The 26,297-nt window shown below is 37.8% G+C and overlaps 1 protein-coding gene across 4 annotated transcripts in view; it reads left to right on the forward strand.

The window, feature by feature from the left end:
• mtor (mechanistic target of rapamycin kinase) overlaps positions 1–26,297 on the forward strand; it is a 344,442-nt gene that overhangs the window by 170,974 nt on the left and 147,171 nt on the right. For all 4 annotated transcript variants that reach the window (XM_067394176.1, XM_067394175.1, XM_067394174.1 and 1 more), the window contains 2 exons: positions 4,651–4,751; positions 9,495–9,610. In XM_067394176.1, coding sequence (XP_067250277.1) covers positions 4,651–4,751; positions 9,495–9,610 — 217 coding nt within the window. The remainder of the gene's footprint in view (positions 1–4,650; positions 4,752–9,494; positions 9,611–26,297) is intronic.

Consider the following 26,297-nt stretch of genomic DNA (forward strand, 5'->3'; position numbering starts at 1 on the left):
GGGTCTTGGGGTCAGAAAGTCTCCAAAATTACAATCCGACTTCACCACAAATTTTTTGAAAGGGTTTCAAGAAAGAAAGTCTCTACTCTCATCCAAAAATAAACTCAAGCATCTTCAGTTTGCCAGACACTACAGGAACTTCAAATAGGATCAGGTTCTATGGTCCGATGAAACCAAAATAGAGCTTTTTGGCAATAAACGTCAGAGATGGGTTTGGCGCACAAAAAAAAAAGTACCTCATGCCCACAGTTAAATATGGTGGTGAGTTTTTCTGCCAGAGATCCTACCGGGACATCTTGTTAGGATACATGGCATCATGGACTCAATTAAATATCAACAGATATTAAATGAACACCTGATTGCCTCTACCAGAAAGCTTAAAATGGGTCATGGTTGGATCTTCCAGCAGGACAATGATCTAAAACATACATCAAAATCAACACAAAAAAGGTTTACTGACCACAAAATAAAGGTCTTGCCGTGGCCTTCCCAGTCATCTGACTTGAATCCCATAGAAAACATGTGGGGTGAACTAAAGAGGAGAGTCCATCAGCATGGACCTCGAAATCTGAAGGATCTGGAGAGATTCTGTATGGAGGAATGGTCTTAGATCCCTTGGCATGTATTCTCCAACCTCATTAGCCATTATAGGAGGAGACTCAGAGCTGTTATCTTGGCAAATGGAGACAGCACAAAGTTTTGACTAAAAGGGTGCCAAAGGACTAAAAGGGAGCATAGTTTTTTGTTAATGTTTAGAGCAAAAAAATCAAATGTTAAACAATAAAGACATTTTTCACAACCTTCTTTGATCATATTTACCAATGGTGCCAATATTAGTGGAGGGCACTGTAGGTTTAAAGTGTCTGCATGCATCGTAATTACCCATAAGTATCCACACTTAACACCTCTATAAGTATCCAGCTCTCTTCTAAACGTCTACTTCATGTGACGCCCAACTTCTGCTGTTTTTTTTTTTTTTGTCATATTTCCATGTGACATTCCATCCCAGTGAGTAATAGACTGTTCCCGTGTAAAGGTACTGGAGCCCTTTTTCCTGTCTCGCTGTTAATGTGTGTCTTTGTGTTTTAGGCCTGTCTGCAGCCTGGAACCTTGTATTTTGCAAGGCCCCATAAGTAATGTTTTTTCCAGGTGGCAGGGAAAGCACATTTGTTTCAGATCCCCCACCACATCTCATATGAAACCCATATGAGCAGTGTCTCACAGGGCTAATCATGGGGCCCCTTTCTTCACAACCCCCAGCAATGACACACATGGTTTGTTTGTGTCTGTGTCAGCACTGTTAGGCTCAAAGGGCCCATTTGTTTTAAAGGTGCACCATTTCTAGATCTGATATGATGTCATTGCTTTTTGCAGTTCATCACAGCTTGAGCTGTGGCAAGGGGCTTTTTGGTGAAAAGTTCCTGGCTTGGGCACAGACAGCAGCTCTCACTGAGGAGTAACTGACCTTTCACATTTGTTCATCGCGTGTGGTCTTTATAAACTGTTAGATGGAGTTCTTATGCTTTGCCAGAAACAGTCATTAAAAAAACTAAAAGTGTGCAGTGCAGGTACGGGAGTGGTAAATCCTGTTCTTTTTCTACAACATTTTTACTTAACCTTCTGGGATGAGGATTTTCATGGCCCTGGAGAAGTTTTGACATGCCCTGACATTTGTGCTTTTTTCAGTTGTTCATAAACATATTAATGGAAAAAGTGTCAAAAGTGTCATCATAATATGTGAGGAACATATAAACATAGAAAAAGTGTCATTACACTGTATTCAGCACAAACTAGGCTACCATAATATGTGAGAAACATGTATGTACATGTTTATATTTTTGAAGGAATAACGTTTATGCATTGTTATTGAAAAACAAAAAACTTAAGTCACTGAAATAAGGCCAAAAAATATTATATATGTGTTCACAAGACTTCTGGGTATTGGAGATTGTAGACTAGAGTTTTTGCTTCCAAATGATGTAAAAATTATCCTGCCTACTCGTTCATATAAAACAATAGAGAGATTTAAATTTTGTAAGACACTTTTTGTCAAGAAACACAGTATGCGTGGAGGCGTGAATCATCATGAATAATCCTGTAATTCACACCTGAGAAGACAAAAGTATCGCATAATGAGCTGTAATGACCTGCATAATAATGACGCCTTTCAGTCAGGTAGGCTGTGAAAAAACCCTCTGTGATCATGTCTCAAGCTCATCAAAAAACAGCAATACTGTGAAATATTATTACATTTTAAAATAATAGTATTCTATTATATACTTTAAAATATAATGTATTTCTATGATGCAAAGTGTCTGAACAATTATGTTACCTCTATGGCATTTCATATAGTCTTTTAGCTTAAAAGCATGCACATTTGGAGAAATATTGATAAGAGAAATGTTAACCGCATTAGCGGATAATGAGCTGAATAACAGACTTCTGACATGGCCCTTTTTTCATACAGATTACATAGACAGAGAATATTTGTTTTAGATTTGACTTACACAATTTAAAACCTGACATTTCAACGTGTCTTTAGACATAAGTCTCTTTTTTCTGTCATTAGTATTCACTAAGTTACAGTTCATTTTCTGAGAATTATCAGATTGGACTTCATTCAGAGGGAGACGACAGATCACACATCATGTTAGTTTTCTTTATTTTGCAAAAAGCACAACATTTTGTTTTTACTTTGAGTGTACACAAATAAAATAAGATATTCAACAGATTAAAATGGTGTATAACTTTTAATTGTATGTGCAACTTTGACGGAGTATTTTGAGTCTTTTTCACACTGGTAAGAAAAAACCGAGGTGATATCGCCGGCGTGACCACCGACCCAAGGGAGTTAATAAACACAGTAATGATACATGTTTATTTGTATTTAATCATTTTTATGTTGTATACAGTATTTTTAATATACAAGGCACTGAGAAGAAATTCAGGCCCCTTCATTTTCTCATATTTTGTTATATTGGATGCTTGGAGCTTTGATAAACTGCTTTAAATTTCTTTTTTTCACATCAATATACACTCCACACCCCATAATGACAAAGGAGAAAAAAAAAACAAATTTGTGACAACTTTGCAAATTTATTAAAAATAAAAAACAAAAAATACATTCTTTCTCCTTTTCTCTGAAACTTAAAACTTAGCTTAAGAAAATTCCCATTTCTCTGGAACATTTTAGATGTATCTACACATGATTTGATAGACACAGCTGTCCATCCAGGTCTGATAGCTGAAAATGTATATCAGAGCAAAAGCCAAGCCATGAGGTCAAAGGAACTGCCTGCAGAGCTCAGAGGCAGGATTTTTCAGTCACAGATCTGGAGAAAGAAAAAAAAAACAACTGCTGCACTAGGTTCATAAGAGCGCAGTAGTCACCAGAACAACCAGGACTCTTCCTAGAGATGGACCTTATAAAGAGAGGTGACAAATAACCTCTGATTGAGCTTCAGAGATCAAATGTGGAGATGAGAAAAATGTATGGAAGGAAAAGGATCAGATGACTGTAGCGGTTCATTGATTTGGACTTTATGGCAGAGTGGTCAGATGGGAGCCTCACCTGAGTGTAGACACATGATGAGCTTGTTGGAGTTTTCAAAAAAAAGAGACAGGGATAGCTGCACGTTTTAATGGGCATGCTAAAAAGGTACACAGTATTACAAGAAACTAACCCCACACCCTAACAGGCAGCTTTCGCGACCAATTGTAAATATCTTCTAGCACACCTACAACATTTCAGCTAGCTCATTACTCTGTTCCGCAGATCCCCACACTTGAAACAAGCACCTAAAAGACTCTCAGACTTTGAAAAACATTGTTGATTGGTCTGATTAACCTCAATTCCAAACATGGTGTCTGGAGGAACATGATCTGCGCTCTGGAGGAACTCATCACCTGCGCAATACCATCTCAATTGTGAAGCGTGGTGGTAGCATCATGCTTTGGGTGTTTTTTTCAGGGGCAGGGACTAGTTAGGCAAGAATGAAAGATGAACACATCATAATACAGATATATCCTTAATGGAAATCTGGTTCAAAGTGCTTAGGACCTTACCTTCCAACAGGACAGTGACCCTAAGCACACATCAAGACAATGCAAGGACTTAGGGACAACTGTGATGTAACAGATGTGCAAAGATGTTGCATCATACCCAAAAAGACTTGAGTCTGTAATCATCGCCAAATGTGATCTGAATACTTACTCTATGTAATTTATTTATATATATATATATATGTATGTATGTATGTATATATTTATATATAAATTTGCCATTATCACAGAACTTTTAAATTTTAAAAATATATATATAAAGGACATTTTTGAGTGATGATTCAAATTAATCTTTGAATTGCATTTCACAGAAATTAATTGAAACTCTCACCCATACTCGCACAAATAGCACAAACAGTGATGTTTGACAATGTTGTTTTTGCATTTGTGACTAGTTGGTGTCCCTTAAGTGTGCAAACTAGAAGAGTATTGACAATAAGCATGCATTGCAATCTGCAAGGTTTTTGGCCAGAGTAAGCTTTAATATGATCCAGACTTTACTCTGATAGTCAAAAGACTGGTTATGTGAGACTGCTTCCTTCCCTGCTGTCTGTGTTTCTCATTCTCTTTCTCTTGTTTCTCTGTCAGGGGTCAGCTGCACCAGCAGTGCTGTGAGGAGTGGACTCTGGTCAGCGAAGAGACTCAAGCTAAGATGGCCCGCATGGCAGCAGCTGCAGCATGGGGACTGGGTAAGGGGAGAAAAAAAAGACACATTTCACCTTATTGTATTTAAGGGAAAAAAAATTTGTTTCCTATCATTTTGTTTTGCATTGTAACAAAATTAGGCTGAAGTTCAGGAATTCGAAATTAATGTACACACATTATGTCTTAAGAGAACAAACAGACAGGACAAACCACATCTTATATTTCAAAAGAGATCTGTGCATTAGTGTGAGTGCAGCTTATTAGATATCCCATCCCGCTGTCTGTGATGTCATCAGTAATAATCAAACAAGCTGAGAAAGACAAAAATCACTCACAGCTCTTGAATAGAAAATGTTCAGATTGCCCACTCATAAATACTGAAAGCACTATTTATTGCTTCTAATATTTTGTGTGTAATTACATATTTTTACACATAATTACATATGTAATTAAAATTAATGATTTTAAGTTTTATTAATAAGATTGATTAATAAGAAAAACAGTAAAGCAAGAATCATTTTGGAATTGATTGTGACTCTCGGAATAGGATCGGATCAGATCGTGAGGTGCCTACAAATTCCTAATACTAATATACAATGATTTATCTTTTATCATTTGTTGAATAATACAGAAGATAAAGAGTTTAAAAAAATAACTGCATATTGAATCGCAATTGCAATATTGGTAAAAACGGGAACACACAACACATTCTTGATGTCAGAGGGCAACAGCAGCCAATTGCAAGGATGACAATGCTTATACTAGTACTTAATACTATATTATTTATTTATCCCATATTTTACCAGGAATAATCCCATTGAGATAAAAATCTCATCTACCAGGGAGTCCTGGCCAAAATGGCAGCACACAAAGTTTCACACATAAAATATTTCAAGACAAACAATAAAAGAAAACAAAAAAAGGTCCTGTCCAGCACTCAGAACAAACAAAATATATAAATGTTAAGTAAAACAAGAACATGATTCTTTCAAATATGACACCAAAAGGTTTCTAAAAATATATGGGAGCTCGTCTAGCATCAAAATACTCTGCGTTTCATTCCATAGTCTAGGCGCATAACAGGAAAAGGCAGTTTTTCCAAACTCCGACTATGATCTAGGCACAGTTAAAAGTAATTTGAAGGACGATCTAGTTTTATAACTACCAGAACAATAAGATAAGAGACTACAGATATACAGAGGCAGTTTACCTATTAGAGCTTTGGCAATAAACATCAACATGTGCATTTTTCTCCTCTGATACAAGGAGGGCCAGCCAACCAAATCAAACAAAGTGCAATGATGGGTACGTGTAGGAGCATTAGTCACAAATCGTATTGCAGCATGGTATATACAATCTAATTTTTTTAGTGAAGATACATTAGCATGCATATAAATCACATCGTCATAGTCCAGCACAGAAAGAAAACAACTTTGAATAATTCTCTTTTTTGCTTCAAAAGGAAGACATTTCTTTAAACAAAAAAGAAACCCCAATTTGGGTCTGAGTTTTTTTGAAAGATTTTCAATATCAATATTAAAACCCAACCTTTCATCAAGCCATATGCCCAGGTATTTATTATTTACTCTTTCTACACAGTCCCCTTCCAAAGTTAAAATGGGTGGAATCACAAGTTTGTTACGAGAGCAAGTAAACAGCATATATTTAGTTTTCTTAATATTTAAAACCAATTTTAAATTTAACAATGAAGATTGCAATACCTGGAAGGAATCTTGTAACAGCTCTACGGCTTTTTTCATGGACTGTGCAGCCGTATAAATAATTGTATCATCAGCGTATAAATGCACTTTAGCTGAAGTTATCTCTTGACCTAAATCATTTATATAAATTGAAAATAAAATTGGTGCTAAAATTAAACTAAAACTAAAGAGCCCTGAGGAACACCTTTCTTAATTTCTAGTTTTTTTGAAGTGTAATTTTCAACTGAGACACTGCATTCTTTCACATAAATAATTTTTAAACCAGTTTATACTAATTTTACTAAAACCTAAGCAGCTGAGTCTATTTAATAGAATTGTGTGATCTACAGAATCAAAAGCTTTAGAGAGATCTACAAATAAAGCAGCACAGTGATTTTTATTATCCAAAGAGGTAATAATATCATTTGTGACGAGTGTTGCTGCTGTTACAGTAATATGGGCTGACCTAAAACCTGATTGGAACTCATTTAAAATATTATTTTCTATTAAAAACTGTTTAACCTGATCATTTACAAGAGACTCAAAAGCTTTTGCCATAACTGATAACCTTGAAATAGGACGATAGTTATCTAATTGATAGGGGTCACCCCCTTTTAACAAGGGAAAAACCATGGCTGATTTCCATGCATAAAGAATTACATTTGACGTTAAACTTAAATTAAAAATAGAAGTAATAGGTTCTGCTATAAAACCTGCTGCAATTTTTAAAAAATAAGGTTCAATATTATCAGGCCCTGTTGCCTTTTTACAATCTAAATTTAGTAGGGCTTTATGAACTTGTGCTACTAAAACAGGATTAAATGTAAAAAGCTGAGTAGAGCGGTATGTTTCAGCTTCAACATTCCCTTTTCTTATATCGTTCGTTAAATGACTAGGGTCAGGGGCTGAACCCACAGCAGTGAAATAATTATTAAAAACCTCAACAATATTTTCTTTCCCTTTTATAATTTTTTCCTTTACTTTTAAATGATCAGGTAAATTCATTGAGGGTTTTAGACCAGAAACTGATTTGCACAACTTCCAAAATTTAGAGGGTCATTCAAATTTTCACTTATCGCATTTAAATAATAATCACAATTAGCTTTTTTTTTTTTTTTTTTTTTACCAATTTTGTACTATTATTTCTTAATGTCCTGTAATGTACCCAGTCCTGAGGATTTTTTGTATTCTTTGCTTTAACCCATGCAGCATCACATTCTTTGATGCATGAGGAAATTAACTCCGTAAACCAGGGGTTATCTCTCCCTCTTACTCTAAATTTTTTAAAAGGAGCATGTTTATCACTTATACTTAAAGTACATTTAAAATGCTCCCATGCTAAATCTACATCAGGTACCAATGAAACCACATGTAAATCACTATCATAGATATCTTGCAAAAAAGCTTGCTCATTAAAACGCTTAAAATAATGTCTTAAAATAATACGTGGTTTACTTTTTGGAGTCTTACAAATTCTCACACATACTATAACACAATGGTCACTTAGATCATTACAGAAAACTCCAGATGCAGAAAATCTATGAGAAGCATTAGTTAAAATGACATCAATTAATGAAGATTTGTTTGGGTCTTTTTGATATAACCGTTTTGGCGAGTTTATCAATTGCTCCAAACAAAGAGAGTCACAAATATCCTTGAATGGATCGGACAATTTTGAAGATCAGTCCCAGTTTAAATCCCCAAGTAAAATCAATTCGGAGTTAGTCCAGTTATGAAGAAGATCAGTAAGTGAAGTGATAGCTTCACTTGATGCTGACGGTGGACGATAACATCCAATGACGATGATGTCATGACCATTTGAAAAATGTAATTTGATTGCCACCAATTCAAAGAAATTTGGCTTACTAACAGAGTACAAACAGGTGCAGTTCCACTTTGACTTAACATAAACTGCAAACTCCACCACCTTTTTTTGTGCGATCTGATCTAAAAACATTATATCCCTCGATGTGTATCATGGAATTTGTAATGGATTTATTTAACCATGTCTCAGAGAGAACCATAATGTCAGAGTTCGTTGATTCAGCCCATATTCTTATGAAGTCCATTTTATTTACCAGACTACGAATGTTAAGGTGGAAGAAGCGCAAACCAACATTAGACTTAAACTCATCAGGAGTTTGAAGCTGCACCCTCTCTGGGCCTGGATTAGGGTGGATATTACCCGAAATTAAAAAACAGATCTTAAGATTATAGAAAAAAAAATAAAATGCTGGACAAAACAAAACAATGAGATACCAGAACAGTGAGATGCCAATACACACACTCTACACGTAAGCCGCCATCTTGGATTTGTGTTATTAGGTATACATACTTTCATACTACATGAAAATATTACATACTACACATTAAGCTATATGTTAACTACAGTTGATTACATGAAGCAATAAGGAAATTTCTTAATGTAAGTGCTTTAAAGGCCATTAAAATTAGAATATGTTATTACAAAAATATTATACAGTCATGTAATGTTTATGTTTTATATTTCATCTTATATTAATATTGTTTTAAAATCTCCAAAAGAAAATTGTATACAAGTTTTATAACTGTAATTCACTAAATATTTATTTCAGTTTTAGGACCTAATGTAGGTGTCTTTGTCTCTGCTTACCCTGCATAAACCAGACCTGTAATAATAATAACCTACATTTCACAACCCATATGTCAAGAAGGTCAATTCATATCAAAAAACTTCAAATTAACAACAGCCAAAAAAAAAAAAAAAAAAGTATTTTTTATGAAGCAGCAAGATTCTTTTGTCACTTTTGACCTAAGAACACACAACGCAGAGTTAAAATGCAATCATTATTCATCACTCAATCAGTATCAGTTTAGAATAAATATAAACTAGCATTTACTGTAATTTCATCATACTCATTCTCTCCTTGAAATCATTTGGATGTGTCTTCTGCTTTTAAAATTTCCCATCAGATATTCCACATCGCTGAGAAACTTTATCTTGAATATGAATCTCAGATATTGCAAACAGATATTTGCTTGTAATATTAATTTATTATTTTTTAGAAGATGTGATAGTTATAATTTGCTGCTTTGTGTGTTTGTCAGGCCACTGGGACAGTATGGAAGAGTATACCTGTATGATCCCACGAGACACCCATGATGGAGCCTTTTACAGGGCAGTGCTTGCTCTACATCAGGATCTCTTCTCATTGGCTCAACAGGTACTACATAATGGACAACTAATGAGAGTTATTAAATGAGCTCTAACCTCATTTTTCATAATCTAAAAATGTCTAACTCACATTACATGGAAGAAACAACCAGGAGGGAGATGTTTAAGGAAAAACCTGTTCAGGCAAAATGATGAGCACAAAAGTTGGCGTGGTGCATTGTCTCTGTTATGTAATATTGGTCAAAGGCTACCCTCAGTCTGCACATAAAATTACTTGGCTGATGTTTCGACCCTGTGGTGACTTGATTTTCCTTTTTCCAAAATGAATGTGTGTGTGTGAGAGAGAGAGAGATGAGCTCATACACATGGAGAACATCACAGACACACCCATGTACTCTTTGTGTTCATCAATATTCTCCTGTCATCCCACCTGCTCCATTACTCATGAGGACATTGTGACTAAGGTTACTTTAATTAAACACAGTCCCAGCATCACTCCAGTTTAATGCTGTAAAGGAAAGTAACCATTTAAAAAATATCTTACACATCTGAGTCCATTTCTAAACCATGCCTGAAAGGTATGGTCGATTTAGGGATTGTGGGAACAGCGCATTGGCAGTAGCAATGCCTGTTTTTACTTAAAATGTGACCTATACTGAGCCCATTTGGGACTTGGGAAAACAAAGAGGCTGGCCTGCAAAGGCGCCTGTTCCATCTCCACCCAAGCATGTCCATTCTCCTGATTCAAATGTAAGTTTATCAATATTTCAAGAGCAATATTAATACATAAAGTTGGGCAATCCAATCACTATTGTATATCAAATAAGTGTGGGGGCAAGCCCTGTCTCATACCCCTGTATACAAAAAAAATAGTCTGATATTATCCACTTGGTTCTGATACAAGCACTTGCATAAAGAGAGTTCCGAAACCAAAGGTGAATAAATGCTTGTATTCTATGCGGTCGAAGGCTTTATGTGCATCTAACAACAACAACACCTCTGGCAGGCATGAGCTGCTCTGTGAATAGAGTATATTAAATAGCCTTTGCAAGTTACTCAAGAATTGTCACCCAGCTATAAATATTGTCTGGTCTTGATGTATTAAATATTTACTGCTATGACTTTTGCTAACATCTTGTAATAATTTGAGAGCAAACTTATAGGGTGGTATGAGTCTCATTTTTGTAAATCTTTTACTTTTTTTGTGTGTAACTGTGATAACAGCCTGCAAAATAGTAGGTGGTAATAATTTTTGCTCAATTATTTCTGTGAAAACTTCTTTCAAAATTGCAAACATTTTGTAAAATTCAGTTTCCACTTTCATTTGATTAACAGCTGTTGAAATGGAATGTTCAAGACTGACTTTATCCTGTTAACTGAAAGTAGGTATTTCTAATTTGGCAAAAAAGAATATGCTTGCACTGTCACATAACTCTGATGTGTATAGCTCCTCATAATGTTTTTTTAAACTGTTTGTTAATGCTCAACTGATCTGTGGTTATTCCATGCAACATCTGAATTACTGTTATATAACAGTAACTTCTGTTGTTTGTCTCAGTTGGTAAGAAAGCAACTTGCTAGTAGGGCTGGGCGATATATCGCATGCGATTGTCACGCGCATTTTGTCAGTAAAGCCGGTTCCCTGATTGCCGCTAAATCGCCATCACCTGCTTTCAAATGGAGCGGCATTTAATAGACAGAGCCGTAGATCACTGATAAGCCACGCAATATCGCGTTCATATCACAGATGTATCGCCTTCGATAATGAACGCGATATTGCGTGGCTTATCAGTGATCTACGGCTCTGTCTATTAAATGCCGCTCCATTTGAAAGCAGGTGATGGCGATTTAGCGGCAATCAGGGAACCGGCTTTACTGACGAAATGCGCGTGACAAAAGCATTCGATATATCGCCCAGCCCTACTTGCTAGCCTTTTGTCCATACTCAAATTGTTGCTGTTAAGATCTCAGATATAATAGCGTGCTTGGCTAGCTACAGAGAAAGCCAACCGTGCTGAGAATTCCGGGCAGAAAACGGTTTGTAATTGTGCTGTGCTGAGCCGAACCAAGCTCAAGTGGAAATAAGCTATAACTGGAACCGTTTCTTACCGTTTCTTAGACCTGTTTAGCCCAACGGTTGAAAAGCAGCTAATGAGTCATGCCTGGCATAGAGTTTGTTTCAAAAAAGTGATAAAAATCAACAGACTTGTCGTCTGCCAGTAAACTAGAGTTGAATCTCCACATACCCTGTGATAGTATGTTGTCTGGAAAGCAGAGAGTCATTACTACAGGACTGTGGTCAGAAAGGACTACCTGTGTATTCAGATGATCTAAGTAATGATAACATTTTCTTGTCTATAAAGATGAAGTCAATCCTTGAATAGATCTGATGAGCTGCAGAAAAAAAAAGAATATTGCCTTGATGTTGGGTTTTTATATTTGATTATTGCATCAACCATACCATAATCACCTTATCTAAACCACATCTCTTTGTATTAATATGGCTGTACATAGACTTCCCAGTAAATTTTGAATTTAAAAAAAAAAGCCTGCTTTGGATCTTTAAAGCTTCACCTTACTCTGTCTTTTGCAGTGATTCTCAGCTCAAGGTCCTGTATGCCTGGTCACGGGGGCCTTATCCAGCTGGTAGGGCTTGCATAGACTAGTTGAGTAGTCAAGAGATCGACTACTTCAACCACTAGTTGGCGCTGTCAGAAACAATCGACTTCTCGAGCATGCATTAACCATAAATGAATTCAAAATGCAAACATCACCAACAGACACCACGCATCAGATGTGGAAGTATTTCATCAAAGATGACAAAAATATTGTAATTTGCCAACTAAGACTACTTTAAATTCAACCCGATCACATGAGAATGCATATCAATAGTACGCGAGTGTAATCTCGTAGAATATATGAGTTTTGGCGTGCATATGATAAGCAGTTTTTCGCATACATATGATACGCACTTTATGGCATGTATATAATACCCTTGGTAGTCTTGGGTAGGATAAGTGGTGTGGTGTTCGTGCCTATATGTACGCCATAAAGTGCGTATCATATGCACGCGAATAACCGTGTATCATAAGCACGCCAAAACTCATTTTGGCATATATATTTTACAAGATTACACGCGCGTACTATTGATAAGCATTGTCATAGTGTTGCACGATATACCGGTACTAGAAAGGTATCGGGATACCCTACTTTTAAAAACTGCGCAATGGCTTTTATGGTGACGAAACGAGAGGTGTGGTTGCAAATACAGGTGCTCTTGCAGACCGTCCACAAATTGTTGAGAAAGCAGATGCACAAAGCGAAATATGGCATTGTTTTGCTTACATTGCCGACAGCCAGGGCAAGCCCACGGACACCACAAAGCCCGTCTGCAAAAGATGTTACAAAATAACGCAAGCGAACGGAGTCAAAAGCATCTTGCCGTCAAACATCCCGATTTGTACAAAGAATTTAAAGCGACAGGTTAGTGAATGTGATACCAGCATTATGTTTATGCTCTCAAACATTAAATGAGTGTTATTTATTTATTTTACTCGTGCAAGCAGAACTCCGCATAGAGGTGTATTATTGAGTCTTGAGTTTAATAAGTGATATCTGGTTGCAAAAATAAAATTAATTTAAAAATACATAAATATGTGAAGGGTATATACAGTTATTTTAAACCAATTTATGCTTTAATAACATTGCTCTAATTATTTACAGTAATATAATTTTTACAATAATCTTACTGTCAAAAACACCAATGTATAAAACAAGCATAACAGCAAATAATTCACAATTTTATTGAGCATGAAAATAATAAACGGTAACACTTTACTTGAAGGGGTGTGCATAAGACTGACATGACACCTTCATAATCATGACATGACACTAGGGGTGTGACGAGACCAGTATCTCACGAGACGAGACGAGACTCGAGATTGAGTTCACGAGACGAGACAAGATAGCGAAATACATGACTAGAAAAAATATTCTGCAGGTGTATTTGAAATGTTTTAACTAATCATTTTGTAATGAATGTCATTTCAGTTCTACTTTCTGAGACTGAATTATCATATGCAGTAAAAGACAACAATACTCAAGTACTGTAAAAGGTTTTGCCACTAACTAACTAACTGACTGACTTCTCTTCTGTATGATTTCAGTCTCTTCAGACCTTACTGTACATGATTTATGAGCTTCTACAACTTTTGACCTCCTAACTGAACTCCTCTCCACAAACTTATCACAGAAATAAAAACAGTATAAATAAAAATGGTAACACTTTACAATAAGGTCTCATTTATTAACATTAATGTATTAACCAACATCAACTAACAACGAGCAATATAATTGCTACAGTATTTATTAATCTTTGTTTGTTAGTTGATAAAAAGTCATTCATTGTTAGTTCATGATAGTTCACAGTGCATTAACTAATGTTAACAAATGAAACCTTATTGTTTGTGCTTAATAAGATTAAGAGAAAACTGTTATTCGTTTTTATAGTAACACTTTACAATAAGTGCAACCATAATCGCACTCTCTCAATATTCAAAGTGCAAATAAGACCACATTTTTCTTTGATACAGAGCTAGGAGATGGTTACAACTACGCTGCCCAGCCTAAAATAGCTTTCATATTGAGAAATACCTGTATTCATCAGGGAGCCGCTTTCAAATGCGGGGTATTGAAATCACGTTTGAATGCGCGCGCGCGTTTACTTTCACTTTTAACGGTCGCGCATACTCTGTAAATATGGAGCGGCGGCGACCGTTATCCAACTGAATTAAATGCTTTTTTAAATTAAATACAAAGCAAAACGACAGTGGAGGCATAATGTAAACGTAGCGGTGGCATATTCTTTCCTAATCATCCTAACACTCTGTCATGGAAACATCACGAGACTACTTTTCGCCTCGACGAGAAATCTCTTCACAGTTTAGCCTCGCGAGATCTCGTGCCACGAGATCTCGTCACACCCCTACATGACACATGTCATGAATATGAAGGAGGTTTTATGAATGTTTATGACAACTGTCATTAAGTGTCATTCGCTCAATTATGTCATTTTTAATGCAAAGATGACATTGTTTGAGATGTCCGAGTTATGACAACTTGACATAAACCAATACATCATAACCTGTCAGTGTCTTTGTCATGACAACTTGACATCATTTAGCTTTATGGGTTAACATTACATTAAACTGTCATGTGGTTGGTTTTGACATTGGCTGTCATGAGGCCATTATAACAGTGTCATGAATATGTATCTTGAGCTCAAGTACAGTGGTACAAATTGAACTTGTCATTAAAATGTCATTAAGTGACAATACTCTGACAAATAATTTTATAACCACATCATGACTATTTTTCATTTCATGTTTTTTTTTTTTTTTTTAAAGTTTCCTCCAACAGAAGGTCAGATAATAGACAATTTCAAATTTCGTAAAAAAGATGACACTGTTATAAAATAATGGTAACACTTTATTTTAGGGTCTTTTAACTAGTTGCTTATTACTATTAGCATTCATATGGCTAAAATATTGGCTATTTATTAGTACTTATAAAGCACATATTAATGCCTTATTCTGCATGATCTTATTCTACATTTTTAATCCTACCCAATACCTAAACCTAACAATTAACTATAATAAGCAGTAAATTAAGAGTTTATTGAGGGAAAAGTCATAGTTAATCGTTTATATATGTGTTCCCTATACTGAAGTGTTACCAAAATAATGTAATGTAATGTTAACCCATAAAGCTAAGTAGTTGTTTTTAAGTTTGATAATTAATCTGCTATGTCATGTTTATGACAGGTTATGATATTTTGCTAATGTCAAGTTGTCATGACAAAGACACTGACGGGTTATGATGTGTTGGTTTATGTCAAGTTGTCGTAACAAAGACATCTCAAACAATGTCATCTTTGCATTAAAAATGACATAATTGAGCGAATGACATTTAATGACAGTTGTCATAAACATGCATAAAACCTCCTTCATATTCATGACACGTGTCATGTCAAGATTATGAAGGTGTCATGTCAGTCTTATTCACACCCCTTCAAGTAAAGTGTTACCCAGGTGGCGCTATAGCAAACTGAATATTGTCATATAGATGTCTTTAGGTCAGGACTCTTATCACTCATGTGAAGTTTGGAGCAGATCAGACATAGTATGCCTGAGTTACAACAGCTTCCTCTTTCATGGCGAAACATCAGACTTTGTCATGCCGCCACGGACACGCCCTTCAACGAAAACTCAAGATCTTTGATATTTAACATCTCAAAGGCCTTAAGATTAGACTGGCCATATATGATGTGCTTCTGGTTTAATCTCTATGAGGAGTTAATCACAGTGTAAAACATGTAATTTCCTGTTGCCCCCAGGTGGCGCTATGACTGTAAATGAATATTGTCATATAGATGTCTTCAGGTCAGGACTCTAATAAAACATGTGAAGTTTGGGGCAGATCAGACATTGTATGCCCGAGTTACAACAACTTCCTGTTCCATGGCGAAACATCAAACTTTGCCAGGCCGCCACGGACACGCCCTTCAGTGAAAACTCTAGATCTTCGCAATTTAACGTCTCAAAGGCCTTTAGATTAGACTGACCAAAAATGATGTTGATCTGATTAAAGCTCTAGGAGGAGTTTGTTAAAGTACAACATGTGGAAATGGCAAAAACTGCCACATTTTTGCAGAGAAAATTCAAAATATCTCACTTCCTGTTGGGTTTACAAACTTTGCACCCAGGGGCTTTTTTGTAGTTATTGGGCTGTTACATCTGTCTACCGAATTTCATAACTGTACGTGAAACGTAGCGCGAAGGGCGCTTAATTGAAATTTTGTAGGTGGCGCTATCGAGCCATTTTGCCACACCTAATTCTGAAACCCATATCAGATGTAAATTTTCACCACTTCTGACGTGTGTGCAAAGTTTCATGAGTTTTTGATAACGTTTAGGCCCTCAAAAATGCGATTCATTTTGGAGAAGAAGAATAATTGGCTGAGCAATTACAATAGGGTCCTCACACCATCGGTGCTCGAGCCCTAATTAAAGCTGCAAGCAGCGATGAAAGGGCCCTCGCACCCGGGCTCACCGCCACCCGTTGGCCTCAGGAAAACAGCGAACAGTGGGCAACATGCATGTAAGCGAGTAAACAAAGGAGAATTATAGAAAAATCATGTAAAAGTGCCACACTTCCTGCTGCCAACAGGTGGCGCTATAGCTAACTGAATATTGTCATATAGATGTCTTTAGGCCAGGACTCTTATCACACATGTGAAGTTTGGGGCAGATCAGACATAGTATGCCTGAGTTACAACAGCTTCCTCTTTCATGGCGAAAGATCAGACTTTGTCAGTCCGCCACGGACACGCCCTCAAGATCTTTGACATTTATCATCGCTAAGGTCTTAAGATTAGACTGACAACATATGATGTTGATCTGGTTAAATCTCTATGAGGAGTTAATAACTGTGTAAAACATGTCATTTCCTGTTGACTGCAGGTGGCGCTATGATTGTAACTGAATATTGTTATGAAGATGTCCTCAGGCCAGGACTCTAATAAAACATGTGAAGTTTGGGGCAGATCGGCCATTGTTTGTCTGAGTTACAACAACTTCCTTTTTCATGGCGAAACATCAGACTTTGTCATGCCGCCACGGACACGCCCTTCAGTGAAAACTCTAGATCTTTGCAATTTAACGTCACAAAGGACTTTAGATTAGACTGACCAAATATGACATTGATCTGATTAAATCTCTAGGAGGAGTTAATCACAGTGTAAAACATGTCATTTCCTGTTGCCTACAGGTGGCACTATGACTGTAACTGAATATTGTTATGAAGATGTCTTCAGGTGAGGACTCTAATAAAACATGTGAAGTTTGGGGCAGATCGGACATTGTATACCCGAGTTACAACAACTTCCTTTTTCATGGCGAAACATCGAAATTTGTCAGGTCGCCACGGACACGCCCTTTGGTGAAAACTCTAGATCTTCGCAATTTAACATCGCAAAGGCCTTTAGATCAGACTGACCAAATATGACATTGATCTGGTTAAAGCTCTAGGAGGAGTTCGTCAAAGTACAACATCTGGAAATGGCAAAAAATGGCACGTTAATTCAAAATATCTGACTTCCTGTTCGGTTTCGGATTTCGCTCCAAGAGACTTTTTTGTAGGTATTGGGCTGATAAATGTGTGTACCGAATTTCAAAATTCAATGTGAAATGTAGCGAGAGGGGCACTACGTTAGGTGGCGCTATCGAGCCATTTTGCCCCGCCCAATTCTGAAACCCATAACAGACGTAAATTTTCACCACTTCTGACGCGTGTGCAAAGTTTCATGAGTTTTCGAGCACGTTTAGGCCCTCAAAAATGCGATTTACTTTGGAGAATAATAATAAATATAGCTGCGAGCAGCGATGGCGGGCCCAAGCCCGGTGGCACCGCCACCCCGGTGGCTTCAGGGCAACTGTGCACAGCGGGCAATAGGCACTTAAAACGGTTAAACATCAAAGGACTGTCAAATTCACTCCACATTTACTGCACTACAAGGTGCCGTTATAGAGCCCCTCCTCCCTGCCCATTTTCAAAGGATTACATGTGCCAAGTTTTAACATTATTCTGATGAATTTTGAAGCAAATCAGGTAAAAATAAGAGGGTGATCTCAATGTATGCTGAAAGTGACACATTTTCTGCTTCCAGTTGGTGGCGCTATGACTTTGAATCACAATAGTCAAATCCATGTGATCAGCCTTGTACAACGAAGACTAAGCCAAAGTTTCATCAAAATCAATTAATGTATGCAGAAGTTATAACACTTTGTTTCCCTTTTCTTGCCATAAATTCGTTGCCTCGCCACGGCCAAACCGTTTGAGATATCCAAAATCCGTTTGCAATTAAACAACTTCAATGTGTTAGCAACAAGTTAAAAAAAGCTTGGTGTAAATTGGATAAACCCTGTAGGAGTAGTAGTATAAAATTCATAGCCTGTTTTTACAAAAAATTAACATTCAAACCAAAATAGCTGACTTCCTGTTGGTCGGAGCTAATGAATGTAAATTAGAAAATTGTCCGGCTTGATGAGAATAATATGTGTACCGAGTTTGGTGACTGTAGGAAAAACTAACCCCCCCACTTTTGTCAAAAGGTGGCGCTACTGAGCCCCTCCACCACGCCCATTTCTATGGCTTTGTCCATGTCTACTGGTTGACAATATTGATGTGTGTCGAGTTTCATGCAATTTGAAGCATGTTAAGAGCCTCAAAAACACTCAAGAATATTATTACAGTTTGACCTGTTGCCATGGCAACAATATTTCAAATATCAAAAATCCTGTCATAGGTCTACATCTGCTGTGTATTGCCATTACATTAATGAAGTTTGAAGCAAATCAGGTAAAAATAAGAGGGTGATCTCAAAGCATTTCAAAAAGTGATACACTTCCTGCTGCCAGTTGGTGGCGCTATAACTTTTACTCACAATAGTCACATCCATGTGATCAGACTACTACAACTAACACACTCGTGAAGTTTCATAAAGATCAATATATGTATGCAGACGTTATAACACATTTCCTGTTTCCTTTTTCTCGCCATAAATTCGTTGCCTCGCCACGGCCAAACCGTTCGAGATATCAAAAATCCGCTGGCAATTTTTAATCTTCAATGTCTTGACTTCATGCTGACCGAGTTTGGTGGCGATCGGATTAATCGTCTAGGAGGAGTATATCAAATTCCAGAGCATGCGTTTTTCAAACAACCCTTAATAGCTGACTTCCTGTTGGCGTGGCGTTTAACTTAGAGTACGAAAGTTGTTCGGCCCGATGAGGTCTATATGTGTACCGAGTTTCATACTAATACGTGCAAGCGTGTTTAATATATGGACCAAATTTTCAGACTTTTTTCAAGGGGGCGCTGTCGAGGCCCCCTGCCACGCCCGGATACCAGCCTCTGGGGCATCCTAATGGCCGCGGATTCCAATGTGTGTGCCAATTTTCAAGAGTTTTTGAGCATGTTAAGGCCCCCAAAAAGCCCCGGAAGACGAAAAAAAAAATAAAAAAAAAATAAAAAATAATCCTTAGAAGAACAAGAGGGCCCTGCGCGCTTAATTCGCTTGGGCCCTAATAATCCTTAGAAGAACAAGAGGGCCCTGCGTGAATTTTCGCTTGGGCCCTAATAATCCTTAGAAGAACAAGAGGGCCCTGCGCGAATTTTCGCTTGGGCCCTAATAAAAAGAAACGGAGCAATTCCAATAGGGTCCTCACACCATCGGTGCTCGGGCCCTAATAATAATAATAATAGTAATAATAATAAACGGAGCAATTCCAATAGGGTCCTCACACCATCGGTGCTCGGGCCCTAATAAACGGAGCAATTCCAATAGGGTCCTCACACCATCGGTGCTCGGGCCCTAATAATAATAAACGGAGCAATTCCAATAGGGTCCTCACACCATCGGTGCTCGGGCCCTAATAATAATAAATAATAATAATAATAAACAGAGCAATTCCAATAGGGTCCTCACACCATCGGTGCTCGGGCCCTAATAATAATAAACGGAGCAATTCCAATAGGGTCCTCACACCATCGGTGCTCGGGCCCTAATAATTAAAGCTGCAAGCAGTGATGAAAGGGCCCTCGCACCCGGGCTCACCACCATCCGTTGGCCTCAGAAAAACAGCGATAAGTGGGCGACATTCATGTAAGCGAGTAAATACAGGAGAATTATGGCAAAATCATGTAAAAGTGCCACACTTCCTGCTGCCAACAGGTGGCGCTATAGTTAACTGAATATTGTCATATAGATGTTTTTAGGCCAGGACTTTTATCACTCATGTGAAGTTTGGGGCAGATCAGACATAGTATGCCTGAGTTACATCAGCTTCATCTTTCATGGCGAAACATCAGACTTTGTCAGTCCGCCACGGAGACGCCCTTCAACGAAAACTCAAGATCTTTGATATTTATCATCGCTAAGGTCTTAAGATTAGACTGACCAAAAATGACATTGATCTGATTAAATCTCTAGGAGGAGTTCATTAAAGTACAACGTCTGGAAATGGCAAAAACTGCACAAATTTTGCAAAGAAAATTCAAAATATCTGACTTCCTGTTGATTTCACTCCAAGAGACTTTTTTGTAGATATTGGGCTGTTAGATGTGTGTACCAAATTTCATACCTGTACGTGAAACGTAGTGTCAGGGGCACTTCGTTGAAATTTTTTTAGGTGGCGCTATCGAGCCATTTTACCACACTTAATTCTGAAACCCATATCAGACGTAAATTTTCACCACTTCTGACGCATCTGCAAAGTTTCATGAGTTTTCGAGTATGTTTCGGCCCTCAAAAAAGTGATTCACCTTACATGGCGAAACATCAGACTTTGTCAGTCCGCCACGGACACGTCCTTCAACAAAAACTCAAGATCTTTGCAATTTAACATCTCAAAGGCCTTAAGATTAGACTGGCCATATATGATGTTGATCTGGTTTAATCTCTATGAGGAGTTAATCACAGTGTAAAACATGTCATTTCCTGTTGCCCCCAGGTGGCGCTATGACTGTAACTGAATATTGCCATAGAGATGTATTCAGGCCAGGACTGTAATAAAACATGTGAAATTTGGGGCAGATCAGACATTGTATGCCCGAGTTACAACAACTTCCTGTTTCATGGCGAAACATCGAACTTTGCCAGGCCACCACGGACACGCCCTTCAGTGAAAACTCTAGATCTTCGCAATTTAACGTCACAAAGGCCTTTAGATTAGACTGAACAAATATGATGTTGATCTGATTAAAGCTCTAGGAGGAGTTCGTTAAAGTACAACATGTGGAAATGGCAAAAACTGCCAAAATTTTGTAGAGAAAATTTAAAATATCTCACTTCCTGTTGGGTTTACAAACTTTGCACCCAGGGGCTTTTTTGTAGGTATTGGGCTGTTACATCTGTCTACCGAATTTCATAACTGTACGTGAAATGTAGCACGAAGGGCGCTTAATTGAAATTTTGTAGGTGGGGCTTTCGATCCATTTTGCCACACCTAATTCTGAAACCCATATCAGATGTAAATTTTCACCACTTCTGACGCGTGTGCAAAGTTTCATGAGTTTTTGAGAATGTTTAGGCCCTCAAAAATGCGATTCATTTTGGAGAAGATGAATAATTGGCTGAGCAATTCCAATAGGGTCCTCACACCATCGGTGCTCGGGCCCTAATAATAATAATAATAATAATAATAAACGGAGCAATTCCAATAGGGTCCTCACACCATCGGTGCTCGGGCCCTAATAATAATCCTTAGAAGAACAAGAGGGCCCTGCGCGCTAATTCGCTTGGGCCCTAATAATAATAATAATAATAATAAACGGAGCAATTCCAATAGGGTCCTCACACCATCTGTGCTCGGGCCCTAATAATCCTAAAGAAAACAATAGGGCCTTCAGCCCCTTACGGGGCTTTGGCCCTAATAATAATCCTAAAGAAAACAAAAGGGCCTTCAGCCCTTTACAGGGCTTTGGCCCTAAATATAGCTGCAAGCAGCAATTACGGGGCCAAGCACAAAAACGGCACAAGAAGCCAGCCAACATGGCTGGGAGCATCAGACCAACAGCAGCAGTGAGCAATTAAAGACCTATTAAGATAATTTTATGCAAAATAGCTGAAATGGTTAATGGTTCATCACTTTTGACCAATAGGTGGCGCTGTGACCAAATTAATGTGGTATGGTCAGAATGAGGTGACAATGACACTTGCAAAGTTTGATGTCAATATGTCAAAGCATTGCAGAGATACAGCTTCAAGACTGGGTTTTGCATCATGCCACAAATTCGTTGCTCCGGTATATGAAAACGGGTTGACGTATCGACTTGAAATCCATAACTTTTTGTCGGCATTGACTGAAGATGATACGGTTCGATTTTGGTGAAAATCGGAGCAATGGTCTAGGAGTAGTTCGAAAAAGTAGGTTATAAAAGAAAAACAATATGGCGGACTGGAAGTTCATCTGACTATGGCAAATTTGATATCTATGTTCTCAGCATGACCCAAGGAATCTACTGAGACCAGTTTCAATTGGTTAATACAGTCAAAAGTTATTAGCATTTTTGTAAATGTTGTTATAACTTTTGACCACAAGGTGGCGTTGTGCCGAAACTTCTCAGGCTCCTTCAGGGCATTGTTCTGATGACCCATACCGAGTTTCATTAATGATACGCTAATGCGTTCGTAAAATACAGCATTTTAGCACAAAATTCAAAATGGCAGACGGCCTAAATGGCCGATATGGGAAAATTGGATATCAATCGACTCAACATGATGCCCTGAATCTAATGAGACCAAATGTATGATTTTTGGACAAACCCATCAGAAATTATAAGCAAAAATGTCAATTTTTCGTATTTCCGCACCAGTAGGTGGCGCTGCGCCGAAACACTGCATGGTACCTCAGGTCATGCTTGTGATGCCATGTACCAAGTTTGGTCTGAATACGATAAAGCATTGCGGAGATACAGCTTACTTCTGTTTTCGCAAGCACTACGTACAATTCATTTGCGAGTTTTTCGAAAACGGTTTGAGGAATCGACTTGAATTCCATAACTTTTTGTCAGCATGGTCTGAAGATGAACTGATTCAATTTTCATGAAAATTGGAGTAACGGCCTAGGAGGAGTTCGAAAAAGTACGTTTTTCAGAAAATTCAAAATGGTAGAAAAATTTTCATGACGGAAAATGACGTCATAGAGTGCAATCGATTCGTCTTGACCCAAGGAATCAGAGGAAAAAAGAATTTTGCATCGCGGAGATACAGCCTTATGTCTATTTTTGCAAGCACTACGTACAATTCGTTCGCGTGTTTTACAAAAACAATTTGAGGAATCGACTTGAATTCCATAATTTTTTGTCGGCATGGTCTGAAGATGATCTGGTTCAATTTTCATGTAAATCGGAGTAACGGCCTAGGAGGAGTTCGAAAAAGTACGTTTTTCAGAAAATTCAAAATGGCGGAAAAATTTTCATGACGGAAAAGGCATTTGAATCGGCTTGACCCAAGGAATCCGAGGAAAAAAGAATTTTGTTTCTATCCCTTACGGTTAAAAAGTTATTAGCATAAACATAAGTGGAAATTTGGACAGCTGGTGGCGCTAGAGGGATTGAGTTAGAGACTCCAAATTTTCTATGGACAAAGGTCAGACTGTCCTCTAACTGTGTGCCAAATTTCACAACTTTTCCGCAAGCGGTTCTATGGGCTGCCATAGACTTCAAGAGCGGAAGAAGAAGAAGAATAAAAAGAAATCTAACGATTACAATAGGTGCTTAAGCACCTTCGGTGCTTGGCCCCTAATAATCCTTAGAAGAACAAGAGGGCCCTTCGCCATTGCATTGGCTTGGGCCCTAACAATGGGGCCTTCACCTTCAGCTTGGGCCCTAATAACAATAAATCATAACATACATACATATAGAAACAAGACAACTCACATCAGTTGAAAACAGAAGCACCATCTTGTCACCCCATCATGGGGGCACGTGACAGGATGTCCACTAAAACATTCTCAACTCCCTTAATGTGTTTAATCATTAAGTTATAAGGCTGTAAGAAAAGTATCCATCGCATTAAGCATTGACTCGGACTCTCGCGGCAGAACCCACTTGATCAATGCAGTCCTCCATATTTTTGGGAGTGGAAAAGCGTCAGGTTTGGTGATTTTATTAATTCTTCGATAATCCGTACAAAACCTGAATGTTCCATCTAATCGTTCCAACTAATAAACACGGCGAAGCCCAACTCGAACAAGACGGTTTTGCAATGTTATTTTTCAACGCAACTCTAACAGCATCCTTTGTGGTAGACGGGGGTCTATAGCAGCCAACCACCGTAATATTAGAAACTTTTGAAACACCCACTTTGATGGCCAAGACCTCAAACTGTTTAGCTCTAGTAATTGACAAAGTTACAGAGCTAACAAACTCAGATTTGACATAGATGGCCACTCCACCACCAAATTTATGGTAGTCCAATAACGTCTTATGCAACTGTATCATCAAAAGATCCCGGGAAAGATATTAAAATCATGTTTTCAGGAAGAACCTCACCTTCAGGCCTCAACCAAGGTCTGATAGTAGTCCTCAAAATAGCAGAGCACTTGCAGTCACTGAACCACTTATAGAATATCCAATAGAATATTGCATTTTCCTTTTTAGGAATTGTACACCAACAGGTGGATTCCAAGCAGGCCTAGGCCTTTGAAGGCCTGAGCCAGAGTTCTGTAGAAATCCAATAAAATCTAATAAAAGTAGATCCCAGATTGACAAAGATCCCAGATTGAAAGGAGTGATGTTTTTCTTGAGAGAACCACTCATTCAGGCTTAAATGAGATTTAAAAAAAAAAAAAAAAAAATCTTAAAGAACTTAGACCTCATACACTGACACTCAAACAATAAACTGCCTTGGCTGCCATCTTGTCATTGCTCAGATTATGAACATTAGTGTCAAGTCTAGTCACCTTTTATTTATAAAAAACAGCTTTACAGCTCTTAAAGAAAATGGTGTATTTGTCCATCTTAAATAAATTCAGTATTGATTCATTCCATTGTAAAAAATCAATAGATATTAATTTAGGTAATTTATCTATATATCAGCACTGGAGAAAACAGTGATGTCATCATTCAGCTCAGTTCTGTTTGCTTACAATGGTGTCAATGCAGGCAGATCGAAAACATTGTTGAATATCAAGTGTCCCCGACTAAGCAAGCCAAAGGCGACAGCGGCAGGGAACTCAAACTCCCAACAGGTGACATTAGGTGACCAACAGGTGACAGAAATGGAGAAAAAAACCTTGGGAGAAACCAGGCTCAGTTGGGGGGCCAGTTCTTCTCTGGCCAACAGCGAACAGTGCATGATTATGATTCAGGCAGCCTTACGGGTCATAAAACAGATTGGGATTGCAACAGTCAAAATATTTAATCCAGTCTAGTTCCATCTAGTTGAAGATCGTATTCATCACGCCATTATGGTAAGGTTTGTTGGGAATCTGTGCCACTGGCTGTCGTGTTGATGAGGCCTTCACAGGGAATGATTGAGTTGACGCAATCTCTGCTGACACTTCAGGGCTGCATTGTCATTGTGTCTAGCCACAGGTCCTCCATCTGATCTGTATATGGCCCAGATCCAGCTGACTACGGTAAACCTCGGGATAAACAGAGAGACTAATATTAGCCATTCTTCTTCTGATGTAAAGAGTACATCTGGTGTTATAGGAAATTTTCCTGGTTCCGGCTGACCTAATTTATGCAACCTAACAATCCTTTAAGAGATGTGAAAACATAAATTGATAATGTGTTATGTGTATGTCAGGTTAAAGAGATGCATTTTTAGTCTAGATTTAAACTGACAGAGTGTGTCTGCTTCCCGAACAATGCTAGGAAGACAAGTTTACGTGCTAAAAAGGAAAATAATCTACCACCTGCGGTTGATTTTGATATTCTAGGTATTATCAACTGGCCAGAATTCTGAGATCGCAATAGACGTGAAGGACTATAATGCGTTAAAGGGATAGTTCACCCAAAAATTAAAATTTAATGTTTATCTGCTTACCCCCAGTGCATCCAAGATGTAGGTGACTTTGTTTCTTCAGTAGAACACAAATGATGATTTTTAACTCCAACCGTTGCCGTCTGTCAGTTGTATAATGCATGTCAATGGCAACACAATCTAT

Source organism: Chanodichthys erythropterus, chromosome 9 (genome assembly GCF_024489055.1).
Source record: "Chanodichthys erythropterus isolate Z2021 chromosome 9, ASM2448905v1, whole genome shotgun sequence".
In the NCBI taxonomy this organism is placed as follows: domain Eukaryota; kingdom Metazoa; phylum Chordata; class Actinopteri; order Cypriniformes; family Xenocyprididae; genus Chanodichthys; species Chanodichthys erythropterus.